This window comes from Colletotrichum costaricense (genome assembly GCF_030867565.1).
Source record: "Colletotrichum costaricense strain IMI 309622 chromosome Unknown Scaffold_7.1, whole genome shotgun sequence".
In the NCBI taxonomy this organism is placed as follows: Eukaryota; Fungi; Ascomycota; class Sordariomycetes; order Glomerellales; family Glomerellaceae; genus Colletotrichum; species Colletotrichum costaricense.
This window is the reverse complement of record NW_026848236.1, coordinates 1263742-1289084: the sequence shown is the minus strand read 5'-3', so window position 1 is coordinate 1289084 and position 25343 is coordinate 1263742. Positions and strand designations below refer to the sequence as shown.

The 25343-nt window shown below is 54.5% G+C and overlaps 10 protein-coding genes across 10 annotated transcripts; 3 read left to right on the top strand and 7 right to left on the bottom strand.

Annotated features, from left to right (window-relative positions):
- Window positions 1–310: 310 nt before the first annotated feature.
- CCOS01_07613 (cytochrome P450) lies at window positions 311–2100 on the bottom strand (the record flags this gene model as incomplete). Its single annotated transcript, XM_060455776.1, has 2 exons — window positions 311–1873; window positions 1963–2100. The coding sequence occupies 2 exons, from the start codon at window positions 2098–2100 to the stop codon at window positions 311–313; spliced, it is 1701 nt and encodes a 566-aa protein (XP_060313668.1).
- A 1213-nt stretch (window positions 2101–3313) lies between these two features.
- On the bottom strand, window positions 3314–4087 carry CCOS01_07612 (uncharacterized protein; the record flags this gene model as incomplete). Its single annotated transcript, XM_060455775.1, has 1 exon — window positions 3314–4087. The coding sequence occupies one exon, from the start codon at window positions 4085–4087 to the stop codon at window positions 3314–3316; it is 774 nt and encodes a 257-aa protein (XP_060313667.1).
- Window positions 4088–5341: 1254 nt separating this feature from the next.
- On the top strand, window positions 5342–7227 carry CCOS01_07611 (ThiJ/PfpI family protein; the record flags this gene model as incomplete). Its single annotated transcript, XM_060455774.1, has 5 exons — window positions 5342–5447; window positions 5679–5747; window positions 6201–6322; window positions 6499–6915; window positions 7081–7227. 5 exons carry the CDS (start codon window positions 5342–5344, stop codon window positions 7225–7227), a joined length of 861 nt encoding a protein of 286 aa, XP_060313666.1.
- Window positions 7228–7671: 444 nt separating this feature from the next.
- Window positions 7672–8491, bottom strand: CCOS01_07610 (haloacid dehalogenase; the record flags this gene model as incomplete). Its single annotated transcript, XM_060455773.1, has 2 exons — window positions 7672–8240; window positions 8314–8491. The coding sequence occupies 2 exons, from the start codon at window positions 8489–8491 to the stop codon at window positions 7672–7674; spliced, it is 747 nt and encodes a 248-aa protein (XP_060313665.1).
- Window positions 8492–8882: 391 nt separating this feature from the next.
- On the top strand, window positions 8883–9704 carry CCOS01_07609 (YisB protein; the record flags this gene model as incomplete). Its single annotated transcript, XM_060455772.1, has 1 exon — window positions 8883–9704. One exon carries the CDS (start codon window positions 8883–8885, stop codon window positions 9702–9704), a length of 822 nt encoding a protein of 273 aa, XP_060313664.1.
- Window positions 9705–9894: 190 nt separating this feature from the next.
- Window positions 9895–10736, bottom strand: CCOS01_07608 (uncharacterized protein; the record flags this gene model as incomplete). Its single annotated transcript, XM_060455771.1, has 2 exons — window positions 9895–10492; window positions 10555–10736. 2 exons carry the CDS (start codon window positions 10734–10736, stop codon window positions 9895–9897), a joined length of 780 nt encoding a protein of 259 aa, XP_060313663.1.
- A 726-nt stretch (window positions 10737–11462) lies between these two features.
- On the bottom strand, window positions 11463–14064 carry CCOS01_07607 (peptidase family M3; the record flags this gene model as incomplete). Its single annotated transcript, XM_060455770.1, has 5 exons — window positions 11463–11697; window positions 11826–12023; window positions 12108–12411; window positions 12545–12668; window positions 12736–14064. The coding sequence occupies 5 exons, from the start codon at window positions 14062–14064 to the stop codon at window positions 11463–11465; spliced, it is 2190 nt and encodes a 729-aa protein (XP_060313662.1).
- A 3119-nt stretch (window positions 14065–17183) lies between these two features.
- CCOS01_07606 (uncharacterized protein) lies at window positions 17184–17504 on the bottom strand (the record flags this gene model as incomplete). The annotated part of the gene is made up of 1 exon (XM_060455769.1): window positions 17184–17504. One exon carries the CDS (start codon window positions 17502–17504, stop codon window positions 17184–17186), a length of 321 nt encoding a protein of 106 aa, XP_060313661.1.
- A 1716-nt stretch (window positions 17505–19220) lies between these two features.
- On the bottom strand, window positions 19221–20063 carry CCOS01_07605 (uncharacterized protein; the record flags this gene model as incomplete). Its single annotated transcript, XM_060455768.1, has 1 exon — window positions 19221–20063. The coding sequence occupies one exon, from the start codon at window positions 20061–20063 to the stop codon at window positions 19221–19223; it is 843 nt and encodes a 280-aa protein (XP_060313660.1).
- Window positions 20064–23507: 3444 nt separating this feature from the next.
- On the top strand, window positions 23508–23765 carry CCOS01_07604 (uncharacterized protein; the record flags this gene model as incomplete). The annotated part of the gene is made up of 1 exon (XM_060455767.1): window positions 23508–23765. The coding sequence occupies one exon, from the start codon at window positions 23508–23510 to the stop codon at window positions 23763–23765; it is 258 nt and encodes an 85-aa protein (XP_060313659.1).
- Between the last annotated feature and the right edge of the window lie 1578 nt (window positions 23766–25343).

The following is a 25343-nucleotide window of genomic DNA, read 5'->3' as shown; positions in this document are numbered from 1 at the left end:
TGCGTCTTGCACGGGTATCATACATGAGGTCCATAGTCATAACTTCGAGAGAATATGGATCCCAGGTCAGCGTGCTTGACTTGGTTTGCTTGCTGACATCAAAAGCCTTCCTCTTTACAGAACCCTAATTCTCTTTCCGCAAATCACTGCTCACCCTTCGGCTATGGCACCTCGTCCCCTTTGCAGGCAACCGTTTCCACGCCAGAAAAGATTCTTTAAGCGAGCGAAGCACACGCACGCACACATGAGCACGTAAACGACCAGTATAAATATGCTTTATCTTAATTGTGGACTTGGTCTTAGATCTCTCTCACTTCCCATACCCGCTTAAAGATACCCTACAAGGATACCCATCCGTAGGATGCGCAGCGCCCGCCTCCACCATGAAAACCCTCTGCCCACCCAACCCGCTCGTATCGATCTTCCCCTCACCGCCGTCAATCTCGCCATAGCAATCCCGGATATCAAACTCCCGCACCACGCACGCCAACACGGCCCTCGCCTCCGTCATAACAAGCTGCTGTCCCACACACAACCGCGGCCCGTACTCGAAAATCCGCCAGCCACCCTTGGGCGGGTGCAGCTCATGCTTTGGATCCGTCACGAGCCATCGCTCGGGTACGAACTCGTCCGGCCGAGCCCAGTATCGCGGGTTCCGGCCAATGGCCCAGTGCAGCATGTCGACGGCGATGCCGTCCGTCGGATAGGCGTTGCCCTCGGCGTCGTGCAGGACTAGATCAGCGCAGCCCTGGCGGATGCCGCCTGCGGGCGGGAAAAGGCGCAAGGACTCCTTGATGCAGGCGTTTGTGAAAGGTAAGGCGTTGAGCAGGGCCGGGGTTTCCGCGATTTTGGCCGGTGCCGCGTAGACGTCGGTGCTGAGGACGGCGTCGTGTTCTGCGCGGACGCGGGCGAGGATGGCAGGGCGGGAGGCGATGTTGTGCAGGCAGTAGACTATCGTCGCGGCGGAGGAGTCGTAGCCCGCGAAGAAGAACATGCGCATATTGCGCGTCATGAGGGAGAGGTAGGAAGCGTCGAGCTCCTCGCGACCCGCGTTCCCGGGTTGCGCGAGCCAGTTCTCGAGAGCGCTGTCGAGGACGGATTGGAAGTTTTCCGACTTGTCGCGGTTGTGGGCTTTGTTTTGCAGAAGGGTGGCGAAGCGGGCGTTGATTTGGTGCTTGATGTGGTTGTCGAGGATGCGCCCCCCGTTCCAGGTGCGGAAGAGGAGGAAGGGGTCGATGGGGGCTAGGAGGTTCTCGGGCTTGTGGGACGTGAATTTGAGGCGGAGCTGGCCCTTCATTGCCTCGGCGAGGGGATGTTGCTGTTTCTGGGTTTCGAGGCGGACGTTAAGGAGGACTTCGCCGATGACGTCGGTGATGAGGTCCAGCATCAGGGGTTCCAGCCTGAACATGTCTCCCTCATCACCACCACCACCATCGCCCCCGGAGGTGGAGACCCTGGCGCGCAGCCGGTCGGTGAAAGTGGCAATGTTGCCGAGGATGATGGGCACGGCGGCGGTGATGTTCTGGTTGCTGAAGCTGGGGTTGAAGAGGGCGTGGAGGTTCTTCCACGGCCGGCCGTTTGTGTCGAACTGGCTCGGCCCGCCGGTGATGGGGTGGAACCAGCCGACGAGCATGGGGGGCTTCTGGGCGCCGGCGACCGGGTGGTAGACTGTCTGGTGGGCCATGTCCGGGTCTGTGACGACGAGCATCGGGTCGGCCATGGGCCAGGTGTCGATGTAGTAGGCGCCATTTTTGCCGTGGAGCTCGCCCAGGCGGGCGAGGGCGTAGTTTGCGTGGACGCCCGGCGGAAGGGTGTCGAATGCTTTCTTGGCCTCGAGGAGATTGCCGAAGAGGAAGCTGTGGGGGACAATTGGCTGTGTTTTGTGGTTAGTCTGATGTGGACGTTCATGATAGTCTCTCATGACGTGATGGAGCGCGATGAGAAGGGCGAAGGAGAACTCACCAGTCCCTGCTTCCTCAGCTCAGCCATCTTGCCCCGGTGCTTCCTCAGAAGCTTAAAAAAGTATAACACCGATCCCACGGCGGCGACTAGGACGGCCGCCGTGAGAGACCTCAGGATGTAAGCCAAGACCCCGTCCATGTTGTGCAACTCAAACTTGATGTTGAATGTGCAAGATATGTCACCGGCCGCTGAATGTCTCGAGAGTGTCAGCCACGTCGTGTTCCACTTGGTGCCAGCTGTGATATGTTGCAGAGTTGCCCAAGTAATCTCCAAAAAAAAAAACGCCTCCCACCGTCGACACCGTCGTCGCGTGGCACAAAGTGCAATTTCACCAACGGTTTCCGCGTGCGACGGTGCGCGGCTGAATTGACGTTTAAACTTTTGTTGAAAGAAAATTGTCCCGAGTATTTAAGCAGAGATATTTTGAGATGCAGTGGAAGAACAAACGGCGCCGTCAGTGGATGAGGTCCGCTCCGATTTAGGCTCCCGCGTAAGCATTGACTCCGTATCCGATGCTCCGTACGGAAACCTACGTCTTTTATTCACCTGATTCGTGATAAGCTAGGTCGCTTTAAGGTTCGCTAGAGCCCTATTGACCATTCCGTAGGTTACGGATAGCTCAGGAGGATTCAGGGGCCCCATTTGGGATTGGAGGCCCAGAGGGGTTGTCACTTGTCAGCAAATCATCCCGGGAAATTAAATCACCTTCCACAATGACCACAGCACCTGAGTAGGTTCGCGATAGACGAGATTGCATCAAATTCACCGTTTCGTCAAAGTTCAATGTAATAAAAGATTCAAGTTGGGGTATCTAATAATGCCTCTAAAGTGATGAGTGTCAGAATGCAAATCCCAATTTCTTTTTTCGAAGAGAATCCCATGGTACGCCAGTGTTGTTCTGTGTTGCCTTTTCCTTTCCTTTTCTTTCCTAATTCCGTGATTCCCAGTCTCACAAACTCCCGTTCCCAGAACCCAATGCCAAGGAGGAGCGTTGAGTGATCCCCCCAGGCAACAAAAGAAATAACGCTGCAGAATGCTGCCTTTCGAGTCTGCGAGGCGTTGACCCTGGCGCTGAATGATTCATCGAGGGACTTTTGCTCCTCGGGCTTGTTGTTGTTGTACAAAAAGTATACGTGTTGCGATCCGATGCAGCCACAGCGACAAGGGCATGCGGGAGGATTCCCATCGGCTCATGGCGCAGAACAAGGCTTGACTATCCTTCGAACTAGATGGCTGATGTTGAGAGATTGCACATGTGAAAGCTGTGTTGCTTTTGCAGTCTCGTGCCCACCATGGCCAGATTGCATCGGCAGATGGCTGGCAAATAAGATAGCCCAGTAAACGACTGTCTCTACCTCGGCACACCGCCGGCGAGGCCAACAGCAACGGACGATGTCAAGAATTCCAGGTCGTCGTATGCCTGACGCTTGCAGCCCCGTGGCGGCTTACCCTTGACAAACCCGTGGCTGTAAGCATCGCCAAGGACGCTCAGGTCTGTCGTCGAGTCTTCCGGCTGATCAAGTCTTCGCACGACAACCAGGGACGACGCACGGGACATCATCCAGATCTCATCGCCGGGCCTCGTTTGGTTGGGAACCAGCACTAGAGCGCCGTGATCCTGGGTCAAGGCTATGCGGCGACTGCGGTCCTTCACAAAGGTCTCGAGGAATGGGATGATGGGCTCTGTGCTTGCGGCGAGGGGGCCTCTGCCTGAAGCGGCGTCGGAGAGCAGATTTCTGTCGTCGAGAGCCCAGAATTGGCGGAATGAGTCAGGGTCTTCGCCAGCGCCCACGGCTTGCTCGAAATCGCCGAGGCCGGTGAGACCGTTGAGAACTGGGCTCAGAAATCTGCTGAATGACTTGACGGTCTCGTCTCTGGTGAATCCTTCGGGATACCGGTCCGTAGTTATCTTATTGAGGTTGTCGCCTGACAATGTCCGCAAAAGGGTGTTCATGTGATGCTCCTCATCAGCGTTAGGTGAGCGCATCTTGTAGACGAGGGTCAGGAGCTTGACTAGCGGTAGAAGCTCCTTCATGTGAAACAGCTCTTCGGATATCTCGACAACGGTGTCAACGTAGGTGCCTCCGAGCTGGACCTGCTCCGAGAGAAGATTGCTGGCAGGCATCGTCTTGTCGAGTGAGAGATTCCTCGTCGTGTGCGTGTGCGTGAGTGTGGGCGAGTTGGAGATGGGATGGACGGTGGAATGGGTGGGTGAAGTGTGTCGATGAAGAGTGACGAGAACAAGAACAGGCGCGGAAACTGGGCGTGGCAGGAAGGGGGCATATATCAAGAAACGAAGGGCCCAGACTGTCGTCACTGTCCACAACGGCGGGTCATAGTGGCCTTATCTAGACGAGCTATGAGTTTCCGAGCTGCCGGGAGTCTGGCAGCAAGGGTTTGGTACGGATACATGGGAGAAGACAAGGGGACGAAGTGCTCTGTACCCCGTACCGGTAGGTAGGGTATTGTTGTGTAATTACACGAGAGAGACTTGAGAGCGCGCTTGCGCCTGCTTCTTCCTATCCGGGGAGCGAGTCCGGGGAGACTAAGTTGGCGTGGTTGCGTAAACCGGCGGGGCCCACTGGATGGGAAGGGCAGGATGTGCGGGTTGGAGTGGACTTGGTGCCGGTACTGACGGGACCAAGAGGATCACGATGTCATGCGTTATGGAGACTGGTGAAAGCTTGAATATCGTTGGAGCTGTAGCTAGGTGAGCTGTCCGCCCTGTATCTAGCTACGGATACTTGTATAGTGTATGTGTGTGTGTGTGGAATGGCGGCCATTAGTCGTGCAGAGAATGTCAGGATAAAAGCCTGGTGTCAAGGTTCGCATCAGCCGCTTGGCACTGGGGTAGTCTGCATCTTGGTAGCCGCATTGTGACTGGCTTACTGCGAGGTACAGACGGAACGAATGTGTGCAGATGTAAGTGCATGTGTAGCGAATCCCAAGGTGAAGTAAGCAAGGATGAGATTGGAATCAGATCTCTGTGCGACGGCACATCCAAGCCGTACGAGTAACAGACAAAGTAGACAAGGCAGACTCGCGCTGACGGGGAGATGGAAAGATGAATAAAAGTTTGAGCCTTGAGGTATCCGTAAGTTGGTCAGGTATCAGGTAAACGGAAAGCAAGGCGCAGACGTACACTGTGCAGTAAGGGGGGAGAGACGGAAAAAGTCTGGCAGAGATGACGTCGAGAGGGGGTTCCGCTTTTGACGGGTCCCCGTTGCATTAGCGCTGCGTCTCCGTTACCAAGTGAGGTACGTTCCCAAGAAGTTAGGGGCAGGAACCGGGCACACGGACATTTTAGTGTGCCTTCCTTGCTTGCCTGCCCTTGCCTCTGCCCTTGCCAGCCCCTTGACTCTGAGCCCCTGCCTGCCTCATGTCGGGTCGCTTCAGGGTCCGCTCATCCAATGTCCAACGTTGGAACCGGGAACTTGTTCACGGACGCATCAATTTGATCAAGCACATGAAGCACAGTCCTTTGAGTCCGTCCGTCAATTTCCAGCCGCTTCTTCATTTCTTCATCTCGCCTGAGACGCAACATCAAATCAGATACACATGTCCACGAGATCAGTTCTGTTTACAGCAATCAACAACAACCCTAGCGAGTCAGCAGAGGCATGCGAGATATGCCGACGCGGAATGCAAGCCAAGCTCTTGGGCAGTAAATGTGCAAAGGAATAAGCTGACGACTGACTTGCTGTTCAAACGTTCAGAGTTCAACGCTGATGTCAACCTGTCTCGCTTGTTCCGGCGATGCGGCACGCACCAACGAGTACCTATCCGTATGTGCCGTGCCATACGGTGCAATTCGTCGGCCACGGTGATCTGCCAACCCCGCGTTGATCACTCCCACGTCTCTCCCTGTCAGCCAACTTCAGACGATTCAGATCCTTCAACGTCACCCGTGTCGTGTCGTCTCGTCCAGCTCGTACCATCATCGTTGTTCTCGTTCGGCTTCAATCTATCGCTGCTGGTAATACATCCTCAAGAGTCACCAATATGGTCAAAGTCCTCATCATCATGGCCGACTACGGCCATGATCCCACAGGCAGGTGATCTTCATCATCCTCAACGCCAAGTCCCCGACATCGTCCCGGTCCTTGTCAGACTCCATCTCCATCCCCCTAATCCTGTAGCCCCGCACCAGCTCCAATCGTCCAAACATGGCAAATCCCTTACTCAACGGGATCTGCGTTACGAACCGCAAAGCTAATCTCTCCCGTCTTGCTTCGCAGAGGTTGCTATCCCCTACCAGACCTTCAAAGATGCAGGATTCGACGTAAACTTTGCAACCGAAACGGGCTCAATGCCCCGCTGCGATGCCCGCATGCTCGAGGGTCTTTCCCAGAAGTTTCTTGTACGATGACTCTCTTTCGCAAGATGTTGCAAACGTCGTCATTGTTCGACGTCGACACAATTGCACCATGAGCGCTTGCAAATTCCTCCCTTAGCCAATATCCCGCATCTCTCCCACCCGCCGAGGCATGGCAATCTGGTGATGCAGTTAGAGTTGACCTGCTACCCGTCTAACAGGGCGCCGCGGCCTCCACGATAAAGCTCCACGATACGATGGTCAAATCTGCCGAAATGCAGAACCCCCTATCCTGGACTTCGTTGGGCTTTACGCTCGATGACTTCGACATTGTGCATATTCCCGGCGGTCACGACAAGGAAGTGAGGCAGCTCATGGACTCGACCACCGCGCAGAAGCTGCTGGCCGATTACTTCCCCCAGACCAAGAAGCCGGGCAAAAAGATTGTCACGGCTATCTGCCACGGTCCGCTGGTGCTCTGCAACACCAAGAGCCAGGACGGTAACAGTGTTCTGTATCACTGCACGACGACGGCACTCCCCGGATGCTTCGAGTCGCTGGCGTATCATGGAACCAGGCTATTTCTGGGCGACTACTATAAGACATACGGTGCGGGCACAGAGAATGTCGAGGATTCGGTAAGTATACAGCTCAAGTTATGGAGGACGACTTGTTCAAGTGCTTATGGTGTCAGATGCGCAAAGTGGTGAAAGATCCCAGTCAGTTCAAGAGCAGCTGGATGCCCAGCCGACCGTTCGTGTCTCCCCCCTCCGCGGATGCAACAACGATTGCTAAATATCCAGCACAGCTTCGTCGTGGAAGATACAGAGTACAACTACATCAGCGCGCGCTTTCCTCCTGATGCGGCAAAACTAGCCGAAATGACTGTCAACCTTGCCCATCTCATACACGTTCAAGGCTTCAAGGGTCAAGACCCGACTACGGCATAACATGCCGAACATGCACTAAACTTTTAAGCTTGTCGTCTACGTGGCATCATTCTCGCATCCGTCGTCATCATCAACGCTAGAAATGCGCATGGTAGTTGCAGCCGGAGATCGGAAGTTGAGACTTGTTCGACTGTTTCGCTTGTGAATCGGCTTGCGTACTGTAGGGGTCTTGATGCGACGGGCCCATTGTGTACGGATTCCCAGTCTGAATGACATCAATGTCGTCATGGTGATCTATTCCAGTGTTTGAAAGTTTGGGGAATAGGACTAGCACTGTGCTCCGGCTTGAAATAAGCTCAGAAACCGTTGCCAACGTGATGTGGATACTTGGGGTCCAGCATGATGCTTGAAGTGAATCCTTTTCTCCGTCTTGCAAAGCGACACCGAGGCGGCAAGTAGAAACCTTGCCAGATCTACAATCTTGAGCGGCTGTTTTCCTCATGGCTAGTTTCCGAGCTCCGCAATTCTCTGTAGAGCTTCATCAACCCCTTGAGCAACGATTGTCGGCTCAGTGCCAATGACGCTTCCCAGTGCATCAATCCATCCCGTCCCGGCCCTGTCGATCCATGCAGACTGCCACCCGGCCGCTCTCGCTCCGAGTGCATCAAACGGATTTGAACTCACAAGCCAAATGTCGCCTTCTCTGCCAGTCATACCCACCTTCTCCGCAAAGTGCCGGTACGTCGCAGGAGCGGGCTTGAAGCAACGTGCCCCTTCCACCGTCACCAACTTCTCAGGGCCAAAGATACGGCTCTTGCGTTGATTGATTTCGGGGCAGGTTCTGATGGATGCGCTGACCATGTCATCCGTCCCGTTGGAAAACACGTACGCGTCGATGGAGCTGTTCCCTTCGACAATGCGCATCGCCGACTCAATGTCCGAGAAGGCTTGGAGACCGTTATAAGCTTCTATAAGACGGTCCTCGTCCTGCTTTGAGAGAGTTGGCTTCTTTCTCTCCGCGATGGCATGCTTCAGCGCTGCGCGAGTGATGTCGGAAAACGGACGGTATGTGCCTGGATGTGTCTCGTTGTCTTAGCCTACTATCACCTTTTTTAAGCCTTACAAGATTCTGAATGCGGTACGAACCCATGCTGTTGATACGCCATGTGTACTCGAGCTGATACCGCCGCCACTGCGCCGCCAGGGTTTTGGCTTCATCTTCGTCGCCGTAGAGCTCTGCGAGTTGCTTTGCGATGGATTCGGTTGATAGGAGAGTGCCGTATAGATCAAAAGCGATGATTGTCTTGCGCTTGTCTTGCTCCATGTCGCTCAATGGCCCGGACTTGCCTGTGTCAAAGCCGGGATTTCAATGCCGATTACTACGAGATGGATTTTAAACGAAGACCTCGCAAAAGGAAAGCCACGATGGTCAGATGGAAGGAATGTCGTCCGAACGCCTCTCAGCCGGCTTCCGTCACCCAAAACGTGGGGGAGGGGGATGCGCACTTATACCCGGGCGCCCCCGCTCCCCACAGACAACGCGCTAAAGTGCCCTAAAATCGCCCGCCCTCCGTCCGAACGGATCGTGAGGTGAGCTCCGAAAAGCAACGTCGACTCAACGTCATCGATTCACGTCTTCTACCTCATCTCACTCACACTTTTCATGAGAAGAATTTCACCTCACAGAATCAAAACTTGCCACCATAGATGAGACAATGAGAAGTTCTGATGAAGATTCACCCCAGTTTGAAACATTACGAGACTGCCTCTCCGCCGCCGTCGTAGAACGCGTGACCAAACCAGCACCGAAACCAAAACGCCGCTCCAAGAAGGCGAATCCTCGCCGGCTGCCCAAATCTCAAAATGATGATGTGCCCTCAGCCGTCACCAGCGGCGCCGGCACTGGCGACGACGATGATAACACTCAGGTGGACGCAGACGACATGATCGACTTCACATCCTACCTCGCCTCCGAAACCTTTGACTCGTTTCCCCCGGACCTCAAATCCTTATCCCACGCAACCCACACAGCCGACCCGTCCCTCCTACAATCCCGCTTCCCCCTTCCACTCACCGGCGCTGATGTAGCAGACCTCTTACCCACTCTATCCTCAGACGTTGCGGACTCGCTGGCAGCCTACCACATCGTCGACCCAGCGAAACAAGGCGCCCACGAGTTCCTGGCCCCCGTGTTGACAGAGTACATCTCCGCCCTCGTCGCGCCGCCGCCTCCCCCGCGCTCGACGCGAGATTCCGTGGATGGATGCGAGTTATGCGGGCGGGACTGGATCGGGTTGACGTATCATCACCTCATTCCGCGCATGGTGCACGATAAAGTCGTCAAGCGCGGGTGGCACCGCGAGGAGGAGCTGAACAACGTGGCGTGGCTGTGTCGGCTGTGTCACTCCTTTGTGCATCGTTTCGCGGGGCATGAGGAGCTTGCGAGGCAGTATTATACTGTTGAGTTGTTGCTTGAGCAGGAGGAGGTTGTGAGGTTTGCGCAGTATGCTAGCCGGGTGAGGTGGAAGGGGAAGTGAGGGCATCATCAAAAGTGCATGTTTGAGGTTTTGGACTGGGAAGCGAGTGGGTTTGGAATTTTGCTATTTTCCTGTTCCCTACGACTATCCAGAAGTCTTTTGGGGCTTACTCGTCCGTCCAATTATCACTCGCCGACACAACGTCCCTCAATCGTCCCTCGAAGCACTGCCTAAGCATCATCAACCAAGCTCACACCATCCTGCTACCTCGGGGCTCAACCAACTCCCACCGCTCTTCAAAGATATTTCTAGGCAGAGTCGGGTTACCACACGCCAAAGGCGCATACTTTAGACAAATCCTTCTCCGCTGCCGTTCACAGCAGTAATTCCACACGCACGCCTCGCCCGCGCTGCAGCTGCTCGACGAAGTACACGTCCTGACCTCGTTACATCCCTTACTCTCCACGCAGACGTGCCTCCGACCCGGTTCGTCCAAGTTCCTATCGACCTCGCGAAGACAAGTGCAGAGCTTTCCACCGCCGCCGGGGCACTGGTAGAGGTTCACGCCGTCAAAGGGACAGTCGCGGGCGCCGCGGCAGCCTGGGTTGGCGTATTGGGTTGCCGTGACGGTGGCGACTGGCGCGGGAAGGGTCGTTATGTAAGGGGTGTAGCCCCAGCAGCTGCAGGCTGAGGAGTAGGCGCTGGTGCTGGTGCAGGAGACCCCCGCGTAGGAGGGGACTGAGGTTGGAGATTGCGTGATGGGGGCACGGGTTGTAGACTGAGAGAAGGTAGTAGTTGGGGTAAGGGGTATATTGTCGGTGTAGATCGTGGTGGTGATGGTGGAAGTGCTAGTAGATCATGTCAGAGCTTGTGGCTGGAACTCGTGCTGCTTCTAGTTTCTGGGACTTACAACGTGTCCGGAATGACGGTGGTCTGCATGTAAGAGGAGCAGTCTAAGCCGCGGCTTGTGACGTCCGGGACGCCGGCGGCCCTGAAGGTGCCGGTCACTCTGCGGGCGCAGTTATCGGCGTTGCATCTCTGGGCAACGACAAAGGAGATGAGGCCTACGAAGGCGACTATGGTAGACTTCATATTGACGACTTGATCGTATCTCTTGAGTATTTGATGGCTGACTGGTGATTGAGCGCGACATGGAAACGAGTTGAAGCAGCCGGACAGTCGCTTTTTATCTATTGTAGGAACCTGAATGCAGGACACGTCTAACGGTCTCACTGGCCCCAATATGAGCTAGCTGAGCCAGTTTGAGCAATCTTGAGTGAATGTGGCACGATTAGCATGAGCGGATGCCAACGAATGAAACCCGTCAACACCAGCTGAACATGAAGCTATCGTGGAATCATGGCTCAGTAACACCGTTCGCACCCGCGAAGGCAAAGTGGATTGCCCCGAGGGATGTCTTACAAGATTGAGTCAATTACAAAGGTAACCCTGTCAAGCCTCGTATCGAGGTGTGGTCGCAGTTCTCTATTACCCCAGAAAATGGGCTGCTGCGCAACATACTGTATCCGATACGTGATTTGCTTACCATTGAAGCTTGACAGAGCCAGACACACTGTGTGCAAGAGACAGCAGTGTCTATTGAGACTGTCTCGGAGCGGTAGTACCTGAGCAGACGCAGGACAAGCAGATCAGCTGAGCTTTCTAATACGAGCTTCAGTCTCAGTCTGAGTCGAGAGCAACTTCGGCCGCGACTCGATCCAACAATCATTTTCAAACAATCGTCGTATCTCACACTCAAGATCCTGTCTCGAAGAAATACTAAAGATGGTGGTGCCATGAGACTAATCGCAAATGGTTTCAAGTCGATGCCGCCGTTGGTCCAACATCACTCCTATCACCCTCCAATAACCCGAGACTTCTCAACAACGCATCCGGCCCGGGCTCCCTACCCAGAAACTCTTTCATCGTCACCATTTCGTCTCTGCTGCCGCCGTACTCGAGGATTCCTCTTCGGTACCGGTCCCAGACTTCAGGACTGCGGGGGTCCTTGGCGAAGCACGACTCGAAGAAGGAGGCCGCGAATGCTTGGGCGCTTTGTGGTGGTAAGTCAGCACTGCACTTGGAAGCTGTAGTGACGGGGCATGAGTCATTGGTAGAGGGCCTCAGCTCCCGTTGAACTCTGGATGAGATTGTAGAAATGATTCTATGCAGCAAACGTACCTCATGTAGGCGTAGTAGCCCGCGTCGTAGAGCTCGATGAGATGCGTGGAGTGAACCAGTCCGTACCCTCTCTTATCAGGATTCGGGCAGAGTGTCATGGAATCCTGAAGGTCGTTGTAGAGCTTCACTTCGTCCAGCTCTCTCAGAGCCTCGGTTGACTCTTGATTGTTCACCATCATATCAAACGTGGCAAATACTCTGTTCCGTGTCAGTAATCCATCAAATCACCATAACAATCACACGAGGTAACAAAAGAAAGGTAGAAAAAGACAGAAAACTTACAGCTGCCTTAGGAACCATAGACCCCGGTTCAGCTCTCGACTCTGTACCAAGTTTTCGGCCAACTCCTTTGGCATCTTTTCCTGCGGGGGCTCTTCACCATCCCCATGGTATTCCTTCCACTTCGCCATGTACGCCGGATCGACGCGCGTGTAGTGCCGGCCCATCTTGACGAGCTCTTCCGGCATCCAGCACCACTTTTCCAACATCGTGCTCGGCGCCTCGCCAAAGTCGGGCGCCACACGCGTTCCGTGGAAGCGGGTATGCTTTGTGCGGGATACAAGATCGTGAAGCCCGTGGCCCAGCTCTGTGTGGGCAGTGTGAGCGAAAACCATTCCCATCGGACGGGTGCAGAAAAGGAGTGTATCACGAATCATATTTGAGGTTGACAATGTGAGATAAAAGGGACGAAGAAGGGAATTGGACTGGTTTAGGCGTACCGTGGAACAATGTCACGACCTCGCGATGCTTTAACAGCGCACAAGACGCGGCTGTAGGGGGCTGAAAGGCACACATGAGCACCGTGGCAGGGTAGACTCTGGTGCCATCCTCCTTCAAGTAACCCTGTTGACCAGTCAGTGATTCTTTCTGATGGAACGAGCCCAAAGGAGAACAGGTCTCGGCAACGTACGCATTGCAGGTTGACATTGCACGCCGTCCGGTATTTCCCTTCTCTCCACAGAACGTCGGCGTACAGGTATCCCACAAACTCTCCCTTTCTCTCCCCTCTTCCCTCCCAGACTGCCCAAACCTGTACCCCCTTGTCCCAGATCTTTCCAACTAAATCGCTCTTCGGTACGGGTTCGAACTCAAAACCCAGAAACTCGGAGAACAAACTCAGCATGGCCAATAACGTATGATTCAGGGGGAAATACTCGGACATCTTCTCCTGGTCAACGTCCGCCTCTTCCTCAAGAAGTCTCGTATAGTACTCAAAATCCCATGGCAGAATCCCCCCCTCCTCTTTATCCTTCTCTTCACGAACAATCCCCAACTCATTCCTCTTCCTGTCCACAATTCTCGCCATCTCTTCCCTTCCCCGAGGCTCCAATCCCTTTCTCAGCCGTCCCAAGAACTCCTCAACCCACCCAGTCGACGGCGCAACCCTCCTCTCGATCCGGAACTCCGCGTGGTTCCCATACCCCAACATCCTCGCATTCTCGTCTCGTAGGACAAGCATCTCCTTGTACAGCGGCACGTTCTCAGGGAACCGATTGTCAAACGCAACATACACCCGCCTCCTCGTCTCCGAATCACGCGCATACCGCAGCACAGCATCGTAATCCGCCCTCTCCAGCGTGACAAACCTCTTGCCCCTTTCCTCCAGCACGTCTTCCCGCCCAAACTTCCATCTCTCCATCTCTTCTCTGGGTATACCCTCCAGCTCCGCCTCCGTGAACCAGAGGCCTCCGCCCCCCTTGTACAGATTCTTCCTAAACGCCCTCTTCAACTCCTCAATCCTCTCCCTCCGCTCCAAATACACCCGAACTCCCTCCTCATCCAAGACTCCATGCCCAGCTCCGCGATAATCCAGCCATAAGTCCCTCACGATCCTCTTCTCCTCATCCCCGAGCCCTTCCTCGTCCCTCTCCTTGACGGCATTGACAAGCTCATAGACTCCCTTCATCCGCAACCTCTCCGCCGTAGACGCAGACCAGAGCCTCATACCTTCCTCTATGGCCTCGGCGGTAGCCGTGTCCGGGCCAGAGAAGCGGAGCACGCTGAAGGAGCCCGTCTCGCCCTGCGTCTCGTCGTCGGCACGCAGGAAGGGACCGATGGTGTTAGCGAAGGTTGCCTCGGACGGCGTGATGGACGCGACTGCGTTTTCGCGGGCGGCGCGTTGGATTGCGAGGACGCGCTGGACCGTGGGAACGACTTCATCTGCGGCGAGGACGCGGGCGAGGGGTTGTGGTGGTTGGCGAGGCATTGGCGCAGGTGGTTCTGGGGTCAAGTTCTGCATGTTGAACAGATGAATGCTTTGTTCCTGACGGATTCAAATGGCTTTTGGTTTTGGTTTAGCTATGTAGGCAACGTATTGTATACAAGTCTATTATGTACAACCTCGAGTTGATTATCGACATCACCCAACACCACAATGGTTTACCGAATTCCCCTTGGAACAGGAAAACCAATCCATCACAAACGACGCAGCTTCTCACCACGTGCCCCTGCAACCTCATTCTTTTACCCCTGAACGACAAACCTCGTAATACCGAATCCGTCAAAAAAGCCTCGTCACAAGACACACTTTGCCAAGGTCCACCTCGTCAACTTCACATCGAACGCCAGTGATAGGTCGAACAGGCCCTCGTCTTCTTCCCGCGCCGCACTCCCGCATCTCACCGTCATTTTGCACTAGCGCCGGACCCCTCGCCCGCCGAGACGGACCCGCATCTTGGCCTTCCCCTCGGCGACTCGGCACCGGGGGGCATCCCTCCAGGCGCCGATGATTGGACCGCCGGACTCAGCACGATCGGCCACGCGGATGCCACCCCGTTCGCGCCTGCTAGTCTGCAGGAGACAAGGGTAGCCTAGTACCGACAAGATCCTGTCTTCGGTTACACTCTCTCTCTCTCTCTCTCTCTCTCTCTCTCTCTCTCTCTCTCTCTCTCTGTGCGCCTGCCTGATACCTACAAAATCTCCGTCAAAAAAGCATCAAACTCGCCATAAACACCACTCCCGCCCCGAAACCTAGAAACAAACGATCCACTTGCTGCAACTTGTCTAGTCTCACAAAAGCGAACAAAAGAGACTTTCCCGCTCTCTGACCCAACCAGCACGCCTTCTCGATATCTGAAGCACCATCGTCGGCAAGCAGTTCATGCACGTCAAAAAAGTCTCAGCCTTCCCGCCGACTCTATTCTCAGCAACGGGAAAGGTGGGTGGGGTGAGTTGAGCTTGAACCGCTTCGCTATCCTTGACCCCAAGTGGGTTCGACTTCTCGGCAGTACCACCGAAGAAGCCCGTCTGCGAGCTGTGCTCTGAGAGAAAGATGGAGGCAAAAAACGATCATGAGATGGGGTTTTCTAACGCTAACGGCACCCGGCATGAATTTGTTCATCTTAGCTAGGGACGGCTTTCCTGTCAGAGATAAAGGCTGGTGGTCATTGCTCTAGCAGGTGTGTTGTCTCGCACACCCCTTTCGGCTTCGTTCTTCGAGATAGGTGAAAAGCTGCTTCTTTGGCTTGTATCAGGAGTCATCACTAGTGAACGTAAAAGTGTGGCGCAAACTGCCTGATTGTGAACGGTTGAGAGTAGGTAAGTGACCAAGAACACATTGATTAGCTTTCGTGTTGTCTCTTCCCTATAATCAAGGGTCATAGGAAGCAGTTGGTCAAGTGTCTAGACCTGATGTCACTCCTCTCGCCAGCCTACCCTCTCCTGTGAGATGGAGTTTCGTACCGGGAGTAGCTCCCTACGGGAAACCTCATCACCGCCTTACGCATCTCCGGCAACTGAAGTAATCATCCAAAATCTTCACGAACACACCTCCAACTTGGTATCCGTGTCCAGCATCGTCCGCGGGAGCGAGAGAAACCAATCTAGACTCAGCCCGCCCTATCTCTCTATTCCCAATATGAATAACCTCGGAAACCGTCCCCGAGGCAAAACAAAAAAAAGGCCATAGCAGAATTCCAGCCTCACAAGCATCGACAAAAATCTCTGTGCGAAAATGTAGGAGCTTTCTCACCTTTCCCATCTCCGGCAAGAAACCCAAAAACAGCAAACAGCATAAACAAGCCCATGCTTCTCATGCTTTTCTCGCCTCCCCCACACTACCCAAGGTACCTCACCTTACCTCACCTTACCTGAGCTAGACAGCTATGTGACCGCAACGACCAGAGCTTCGGCGCCTCGTCCGCTCGACCTTTCAGTTCCTGGCCCAGCTGAACCGTCCCGTCCGCCAGATCGCCCCCCCGGATCTTCCCCAAGATCCCCAAAAGCGGTAAACAAAACGGTTTGCCCCTCCCTCGCCAGCCAGTCATGCAAAACACCGTCCCCATGTCAGCAGACGCTGTAGTATAAATCATCTCAACTCTTCCAGCATTGGCGCCAAGAGTGACCAAGACAAGTGAAGACTGCCTTAGGCTTTGGTCTGTTCTCTGAATGCGCCTTGGATATGCTGCGTATGGGTAGGAATATGATTGGGAAACAACCTGCTGGCTGGCGTACTATGGTATTGGGTGGCCGCCTTGGTGATGCCCGTGCCTCTCAGCCTCGCCTTCATAAAATTGTAGTTTGACAGAACCGCAGAATGAGGAGAGGCACATGGCTTCCCTCAATTCGCTAATCTTAGCCCAGTTCATATAAACTCTCTTCTCCCCCCTCGCCTCCATCTTTGGACCCTCAAAGGCCAATTTTCGGACTTCTGAAGTGAAAGAAAGGCAAGTTTAAAAAAAGAAGAAAGACAAAATTGCGGTCTGAACTCCAGACACAATCCCCAAAGCCTATTCTCCAAACCGTGAAAGCAGGTAGAGGAACTCCAGAGAGAAACCTCCCGCCGCTACCATGACGAGAGAGTACGGCCTGACTTTGACAGCACAGACGACACCAATGATAGTAATCATGCATTTCGTCCACTTCTCGGCACGACTCCCTAATGGTGTTCTTCTTGGGCGATTTGCCTTTCACCGCTCCGGTGAGTGACCGGCAGAGGTTCAGCCAACGTCGAGCACCATTCTGAAGCCAGGTCATGTTGCCGACTCGGTTGCTCCCGTTCGGGGAGTAGACACTCGAAACACTCTTATCCCATGTGCAGCGACTGCCGCTGGTCGTCAACATGGTAGTTCCATGTTGGCCCCTTGGTGCCAAGACCCATGAGACTCCCGTTCTCTGCCATCTGGAAAGTTTGTTTCGACTCGAGAGAGAGCCTCAATCATAGCAAGTGTCTGTCCAGTAAACGCAGAAGAATATAGCCATAATTGATAGACCAGATGGCTGGTGAACGTGCAAGAGACTGAGAACCAGGTAGGGAATCAACTGGCGAATCCGGCTTGGCTTCCGCCCGGCGCGGCCGTTCTCAGGGGAATCCCGCCCTCCGATTAACGCCGAACGCCGGGGCGGCTCAAGGAGAATCACCTAGAGCCCCATAAACGGGTTGATCGGAAATAAGGTGTCCGCAGAACTTCGGACGAATACCAATTGCCCGTGTTTGAGCGGTCGAACCACCTCCGACAACCAGGGCGATCCCACTCCAGAGGGAACCACCGTTCTCTGCCTTGCAGACGGGGGCTCCTCATGAAGCAGGCTCATGCCAGTCTGACCATCCACACCACTGAACCCAATAGTTGGGAGGGTTGTCACAGTCTCATGCACATAGAAACCAATCAGACTCGCCTGGGGGACCAATGCCCGTCTGTGTCCCGGCCACAAGGGCCACGTCGCGGTTCTGGCATTCATGCTATCTTCGACATAGCGGAATGTTGGATGCCAGTGAACTCGGCAGAAGGCCAGTAATCTAGATGAGCAGGTCAGAATTCAATATCACAAACTCATGTGGTTGGCTCCTCGAGCACCCGTGAAGGGCACGTGCGAGACGCATGGATGATGTGAGACAACAGCAGACAACTGCTAAAGCGAATACAGGCTGCAGCGCGTGTGTGATACAAACAAGCAAGGGAGGCGGGGATTCGCTGCTAGACCGAGATGGTGACTCGTGAAGCTGTAAGCTTATTTTCGAATCTCACCGACTCCTCCAGGTCATGAGCGACTTCATGAATCTCTATAATCAACAGAGCCAATCAGTGCAGTCATAACGGCTGCGGTATCACGGAGTGCTGGCGGGTCTTGGCACCCGGATCGCTCGGAGGTTGTGCGCACCGGCGGTTGCGCCTGTCTCTCTCTCTCTCAGTTTGTCAACTCACACTCCCACTTTTGTTGACCTAAGAGTGAGACAGGGCTTGCCCAGACGCCGGAGTTGGATTAAGCTCCATTATTCTGTTTGGCGGGTCCGATTAACCCCATTGGAAAATACGGAAGAATCCCTTGGGAGCTCATTTCGGGGAGCGTCGTCAACGAGGCCCGCTCAAAGATTCCGAGGTGGAAACGGGGCGGGAGGAGTGGGAAAAGTCCGCCGATGGCCGGGCCACCGTCGTTCCATCAAATTTCGATTTTGCAGGCTCACAATCTCGATTATTGCCAGGGCCCCAAAAATCCAGGTGAATTCTCTTGCTCGCCGATTGTCTTTTCTTGGGCTCGTTGAAGGAGTGGACGTTGGTACCCTGGCTCACATCAGCGGGGCATAACGTAACGCTCGCGCACGCGACGCACGACACTGGAGTGGTCGAGAGAGGCAGAAGCTGCTGCAAACACTTCCGCCGAGCTCGCCCCCTTGTCGGTACTGTCAACCTGTGGTTTGTGGGTTACGCGAGTACGCGGGAACGTGACTGGCTGCCGTGTTCGGTATTGTACGGAGGAGGTAGCACAGACAGTATCAAACTGCCAAGACCGCCAAGTGCGCTGGAGCCTCTTAATGACGATGAATGCTGCCGGTGGTGCCCTACACTTCAATGCTTCCCCTCCTCAGCTGGACTGACACAGACAATACGCTATAGCGCTTCAGCGGTGAGACAAGGTGATACGGTGACGGGTAGGACCTGCAGGCCACGGGACTTCAATATGTAGCGGAAGTATAAACCTGCCCTGGTTTATTAGCAGGTGCTGCAAAATGCTGTGAAGGGACTGATGTTAAATCAAACACACTGACGACGTTGAGTCTCGAGAAGCCGTCTGCAGACGTTGAAGCGGCTGCAGAACCCAAAGCACCTAGCCACTAGTCGCCGGTCTGGCGCAAGAGCTTGCAGTCATTGACTTCATTCGTGGTCGGCGAACACGGACATCGCAGTGGTTTCAAGTACAGGCACTCGTACTGAACGCCGGTGCAAAGACAGGCTTCTGATTAGTGTTGTGCCCGATGGATATGTGATGGTCGTCACAAGTTTTCTGAGTTAGTCGCCGTTTAGAGGTATGGGTGATCCATGATGCCAACTTGGTCAGGTCTCAGTGCTGGCGCCATGTGAATGGCTACTAAGAGTCGACTATGGCGCACGCGGCGAAAGTGTCAAAAGACGATCCCTGACTTTTGTGGCTTGCAACACACAATTCAACAGTAAGCCGTCACCCATGCCAAGACAGGGCGCCTAGTCTGGTGGGTTTTGATGGATGACATCCATGTGGCGGACAGAGAGACGTCGGGCTCGGGATCATCCAAGTCCGCGAAGTTCGCGGTCTGGCCTCTGCTGCTCGCAGATCAATCATCAACGACCGCGCGATAGCAGCAGCAGCCGCCAGTGTATGCACTCGTCCGTCGGTCGTCTGACTTGCTGTGTAAGCAAGCCTGTTAGCTTGAGCAAAGTCAGATGAATTGCACGTTGCACGCACCGCCGAGATTGTCACCATCACAACCATATCCCACATGCTTATCTTGCATCCTCCGCAATAAGTCGAGGCTAGCCACCACCGAAGCTTTGCATCTTGCAGCATAGAACGGGTAGCGACTGGTGGCATCGCTCTTTCGGCGTCTCCCGCATATGGGCGGGGAATCGCATCGATTGGCAGAGCGCAAAGTGGTCGGCATGCACAGCTGCCTGCACACAGGTAGGAAGGGGGAGACCACCCCGGAGGCCCAGTCACAGCCAAGAGATGATATTTTGGGGGCGGGTTTGCGGCTTGCGAGGAGTGATGCGAGAAGGATGCGAGATCACGAGATGTCGCTTTTGGGCTTCGCGCGTGTTGCAATCTGATTCTATCGAGGTATGAAGGGGTTACCACCGGGAGGTTTCGGTATGCCTGTGCTGCATGGTGTGGCCTAGAATGGCAGACGTGCCTGTCATGGCCGCAGGACCTCGAGCGTGAAGCGTTTCGCTGTAGGCAAAGGTGAGAAAACCCTCTTGGTTGCATTGTGCAATGCGTCTGCCCCCTTCGAGTCCCGATCGAGCCATGTGTAGAGCATCGTCCCATCGTAGTGACGGCCGTGACTGTCCGTGTGCGGAGCACGTCGGCCGGAACATACTGTAATGGACTGTACACTACTCCGTACTCTATGGCAGAGACAGGAATCTGAGTGTCACAGACCGTTAGAGGTCTTCCATATGTCTTAACTCTCAAGCTGGATTGGTGGACGTGGTAGTGTTGCCGCTGTATTACCCGCGTACTGCGTATCTGCACCTCGCGTACATGACATCCGTACAGAAATTATCGCCAGGCCTGGGTCTCTACGGTAGAGAGAGATCAGCAAGCGGGAAACGGAAGAGTGAACTTGACCGACCCCGACCTCCTGAGGCTACTGAGGCTCCTGAGGCGTCGGGCAGCGGCGTCCTTGTCGGTGGGCGGACAGCGGTCGCGCGGGAAACAAGTGGAATCCGGGATTAAGCGATGTGGGAAATTTGAGATTTCTTCCGTAAGCAATTTACCAGAGGGAGGGAAAAGCAAAGGAGAAATTCATGACGACAGTGGGGTTGAGAGTCCAGGAACGTCGTCCGCCAAGTGGGGGGCATAGGAAGGAAGACTCAGAAAATTGGAAGGAAAAAACTGAAGTCAACAGCTCAAAGAAGAAGTGGGTACCAAGGTAAGGTACCTTTCCAAGGCTCGCCCGAGGCAGGACGGAGGTACCGATACTTTCAAGAGGTACTTTGTCCCTTCGACACCGAGCGATCCGAGTGCTCCTGCCCCAGTGGCCAGTGCTCGGGAAAGCCATGGCTGCCATGCTCACCCAACCACACATTGCAGTCTTTCATTTCCAGCTTCCTTTCACTCGGCCGACTTTTTCAGAGAGCTTGCCCAGATTTGCTCCATTCGCTTTCCGCTCGGTTTCGCTGGTTCCTTTTCCTCCCCTGGTCAGTCAACCTCGCGGCGGACGAGGCTACGCCGGCATCGTTTGGCTACGCTTGCTTGAGCCTGGAGTCCCGGGGCGCGCTAAGAATAAGAGAGAACGAGTCGTCGTCACCTCGACCCCCAATCATTTCGCATTTGGCCTGGTCGGCTCCCTCTGAGCTCTGGTTCAGTGGCTCTGCGTGACTGCATCGCTACCATCCCTGCCTGCGCGTGCGATTGCGTATGTGCTACGCAGTAGTGCCAGACGATACTGGCGGTAAAGAGAGGCGAAGGTAAGGTCGCTTGTTTGATGCGGCGCCTCGCGTGGGTGTTCCATTGACATCTTGCATCATCATGATCTGGCCTGTTCTCTGTTTGTCCTACAACCCCCGTCTCCCGACTTGCAAAACTTGAGATGACATTCATTTGGCGCTTATATGAGGCACATCAAGGGTGATGCCATTATCATGAAGCCTCGATGATGCTGGCATCCTAGCGTCTAAAGGGTCGAGGTCCCTTTTTTCGTTTCCCCTCCCCTTTCGCGGCGGTGGACTTTGGGCGGAAGTTGGAACCACAGAGCTAAGGAATGCAGGATACCCTTCGTTCGCGTTCCGTCTTTGAGCCTCGGTGCCGGCGACGGCGGCCGATGGATTAGATAAGCGCGTCCGGCAATGGGATTTTGAAAAAAGGGACCTTCAGGGAAGGGGTCGAATAGTGGTGTTGGTTAAGTTCGAAGCCAATTCAAGCCACCGACTGCAAGCCCCATTTTGACAGTGACGCTCTCTAACGCCGTTCGTCAGGCCACCCAATCTGATTCACATCGACGCCGGCATCGACGGGCCAGCGGCCAGCCCGATTGTACCGTCCGTTGCTTTCACCCAGAGTCGCAAGCCCCCCTCCCCATGACTCCTCGATGGCGCCGTCGTCTCGGCCCAATGACCCGCGCGGGCCACTGAAGTCTGAACTTCACGAGTGCGGCCGCGCAATTATTCCTTGGCGGTGCGCCGATTCGAGAACGGCCCTGAATGTCGGCGGTTGCAGCTACCGCACGCCGATGGGCCTCCGAAACCGAGATTTACGTCGTCGACATGCAATTCCCGAACTGTGATGTACCGGCGTCGGCTCCGTACTTCGTATGTGGGAATACCCAGCCTCGCTGTTTCTTGGTTGACCTACACAGTACGGATACTCTGCATGGCAAACCTCGCTGCGAGCCTGCGACGAAGGGGGCCTCGGCTCGGTACTTGGAGACGATGCAATGATGACGATAATCTCAAAATCGGGTGAGTAGCAGTTGTTTGTTTCACCGAGATGATTTTATTTTCAGGGGTGGACAGCGGCCAGACCAAGGAAGACCGTAGACGTATATGTCAAAGTGCCATTCCGTTGCTTCTTCCTGCTGGATGTGCGACACGTTTTGCTGGGCTGCTGGTAAAAGCCCCGGCCCCCCGGGGTGAGCGGTGGGAAGGACGGGTCAAACCGTCAAACAAGATTGTTGGGACGGTTTAATTCGTACATAGTGACAAGTGTGCTCTGTACCGGGAATCATCAGCCCTGTCGACCGGGTCATCATCAGCACGCGACACGTCTTGTCTTTCTGCGACTTTTGCTCGGGTGCAGGTAACGCCGCCAAGTGGGAGAGAGTAATTTAGGTACCGCAAAGTCTATCGCGCGTCGACCTTGACGGGGGCCGGGGGTGGACTTTGCGGGCCTCAGGATGGACTCGAGATGAAGCCGTCCGCGATTGAATAGACGAACCCATTTCCTTGTCGTTGTCCTATTGAGATAGTCAGCAATAAGGTCTTCGCGAACAATGGGAATATTTTATCAGCACAGCAGAGCCTTCGTGAATAAGATTGCCGCTAGGCAAATAGAAGAAAACATGAACAGACCACAGCTTCTAGATCAGCTCACTAATTCCCGATCCACCACGGAGATGTTCCGTAGATGGATGCGTGGGAACGACCTTTGCTGTGTTTCTGACCTCGGAGTTTTGATCTGTAATCCACAAGAGAATGCGAAGACGAGGGCGGAGAGAAAAAAAAAAAAAAACAGGCAGACTAACGAAAAAATTGAAGCAAAAAAATTGGATCATCCCGGTGTCACCCAGAATTCTTCTCCTTACCGGCTGGTAATAGCGCATCATCACGTAAGGCAAGCCCGTCCGCCCACAAAGCCAGAGATGCTCCTTCCCGCCCGCGTCACAAGCAGCGCCAGCGGACTTGGGAAGGAACGGGGCACGACGGGAGTAAGGTAGGAGTACTTGAAGATACGTACCTTTCAGAGCAGACACCTGCCCGATCAACTGCAGGGAGGTGAGGTGCGCATCGCCCAATCCCTGCACTCGTTTCTTGCAAGATAAGCCCGTGCGCCTATTCGCTCCATATTTTCCAGTGTTTTCGCCAAAGAAAAGGGCAGAACTTAGAAGCCATTGGCGACTTCCTCTCAATGTACCACAGATGCCCCGCCACATCGGTACGAGTACCTATACCCGAGCCGCAGCATCCGAGCTTCCTCTCTCATTTTCTCTCTCACTGCGCTACGTGTGATTCTATTTTCCCACTCTACCGCCCAGGTTGGCGATGGCCCCCAATGGGCAAGCAACAATGGAATCCACTACTCCGTACCGGCATGGGTGAATACGCAAAATACGCAAGTACGTGTACTTCCATTGCTACGGCACCTGCCCAGCGTGTGTCAGTCATCGAGCAGTCAGTCGGTCAGTCATCACAGATGCAGACAGAGACAGCAAAGCACAAGCATCGTCTTTTCATCCACCCCGGAAAGATCGACATGAGACCTCGCAGAGACGGCGCCGAAGCTTACCAGCTTTTCGATAGCAAATCATGACAGCAACACTTGCGACCAACCAGTCCATGGTTATCATTTCTGAGGGAAGGATGATGGAAAGACAGCAGAGAATCGTCCACTTGGCATCTGCCTTGCCATGCCGCGCCCATTCTTTGAATCCCGCGTATGGAGTATTCATATGGCAAAGCGAAAGGAGGAAGCAAAACCTGGGCGGTATTCTACAAATTTAGACGCAGTCGGGCTGGTACCACGGTACGGAGAACAATACAAGCACGAATATACCTGCAGTAAGAGACGCAGTGGAAGACGCAGTCGGCGGTGGCCGAAGGACAGACGGAGAGAGGGCGGGCGGGATGACGGGAGTACTCGGTACTCACTGGTGTTTGCCAAGAAAGGCATGCTAAGGGACTCCAGGGTTGACCTGGATGAAGCAATAGGTACTGCAGCAGAGCATCATAGCTCCATTTTCTTTCGATTCGGACTTTTCACTTTGCCCAGTCCCAGCGTCCCACGCACCAAAACGGACCACATACGGATACCGCCCGACAGTTCCCCCCTCCCCTGGTCTCGGTCAGCTGTGTAGGGACGGGAGACTCGCGCCCACAAGGAACGAAAGGTGGTCAAAGGTCCTCCGTACTCCGTACCCACGATCAGGTACCTTACAAACCCGTCGGCCAGCCCACCCAAGAGACAAAGTCCGCGTACCGTATACCTTGTCGCGAGGCAGTCTGGGTACCTACGGTACTCGTACGTTCCCTCCCCTTCCTCCCCCTGGTACCTCGCTCCGGTCCTCACTGTCCTATGCGAGAAGAGGCGGAGAGCAAACTAAGGTCGCCCACACTCCACACACCACAGAACGACGACCACCCACACCCACCAGGTTCTGCTTGCCCAAGCCCCAAGGCTCACCTTCCTCGCAGTCGCTGCACCCAAAAATCTCTCGGCTTCTGACAAGCACCCTGGTCCCCGCCGCTTCCGTAGGCCGGCTTGGGCAGTCTTGGTACCTTTCCGCTGTGTCTTGGGTGTCCTTGGTACTTGTCAGTCCACACACTTTTCGTTCAAAGATGGATTTCCAAGAGTTCAAAGGTCCAGAGCGACTTTGTCCCAAAGCTCGGCCTCCATCTGCAAAACTCTTGGGACCGTGGACCTTGTCTCTTGTCTTGTCTCCGTTCTCACTCTATTCCGTCTCTGCCTTACCTTAACCTACTTTGCCTTACCCTGCCGCTTTGCCCGCCTGTTCCGCTGCCTCATCATACATATCAATCTAGTCATCCACACTTTCCGTAACTTTGTCGCTTGTCCCATTCCTTCTTGACCTCCTCCCCTCCCTCTCCAAATACCTGCTCCCTCCAACCTCTCCTTTGGTTGCTCGTTGATTATTCACCTATTTCCTCCCTCTCCTCCGGTGAATACCAACCAACTCGCCGATACTCGAAGCATCAGTGGAATTAGGAATTTTAGGGATTCCAACAGGACGGTTCACTGCGACGTGACGTAGCTGGGTCAGCGAGCAAGACAGATTCCAAGACAACACACACAACGCCTGCTGGATGGTTCGGTTTTAGTCAGAAACGGAAAGTCGACGCACCCCCAGTAGAAGACCAACTCGCCCTTTGG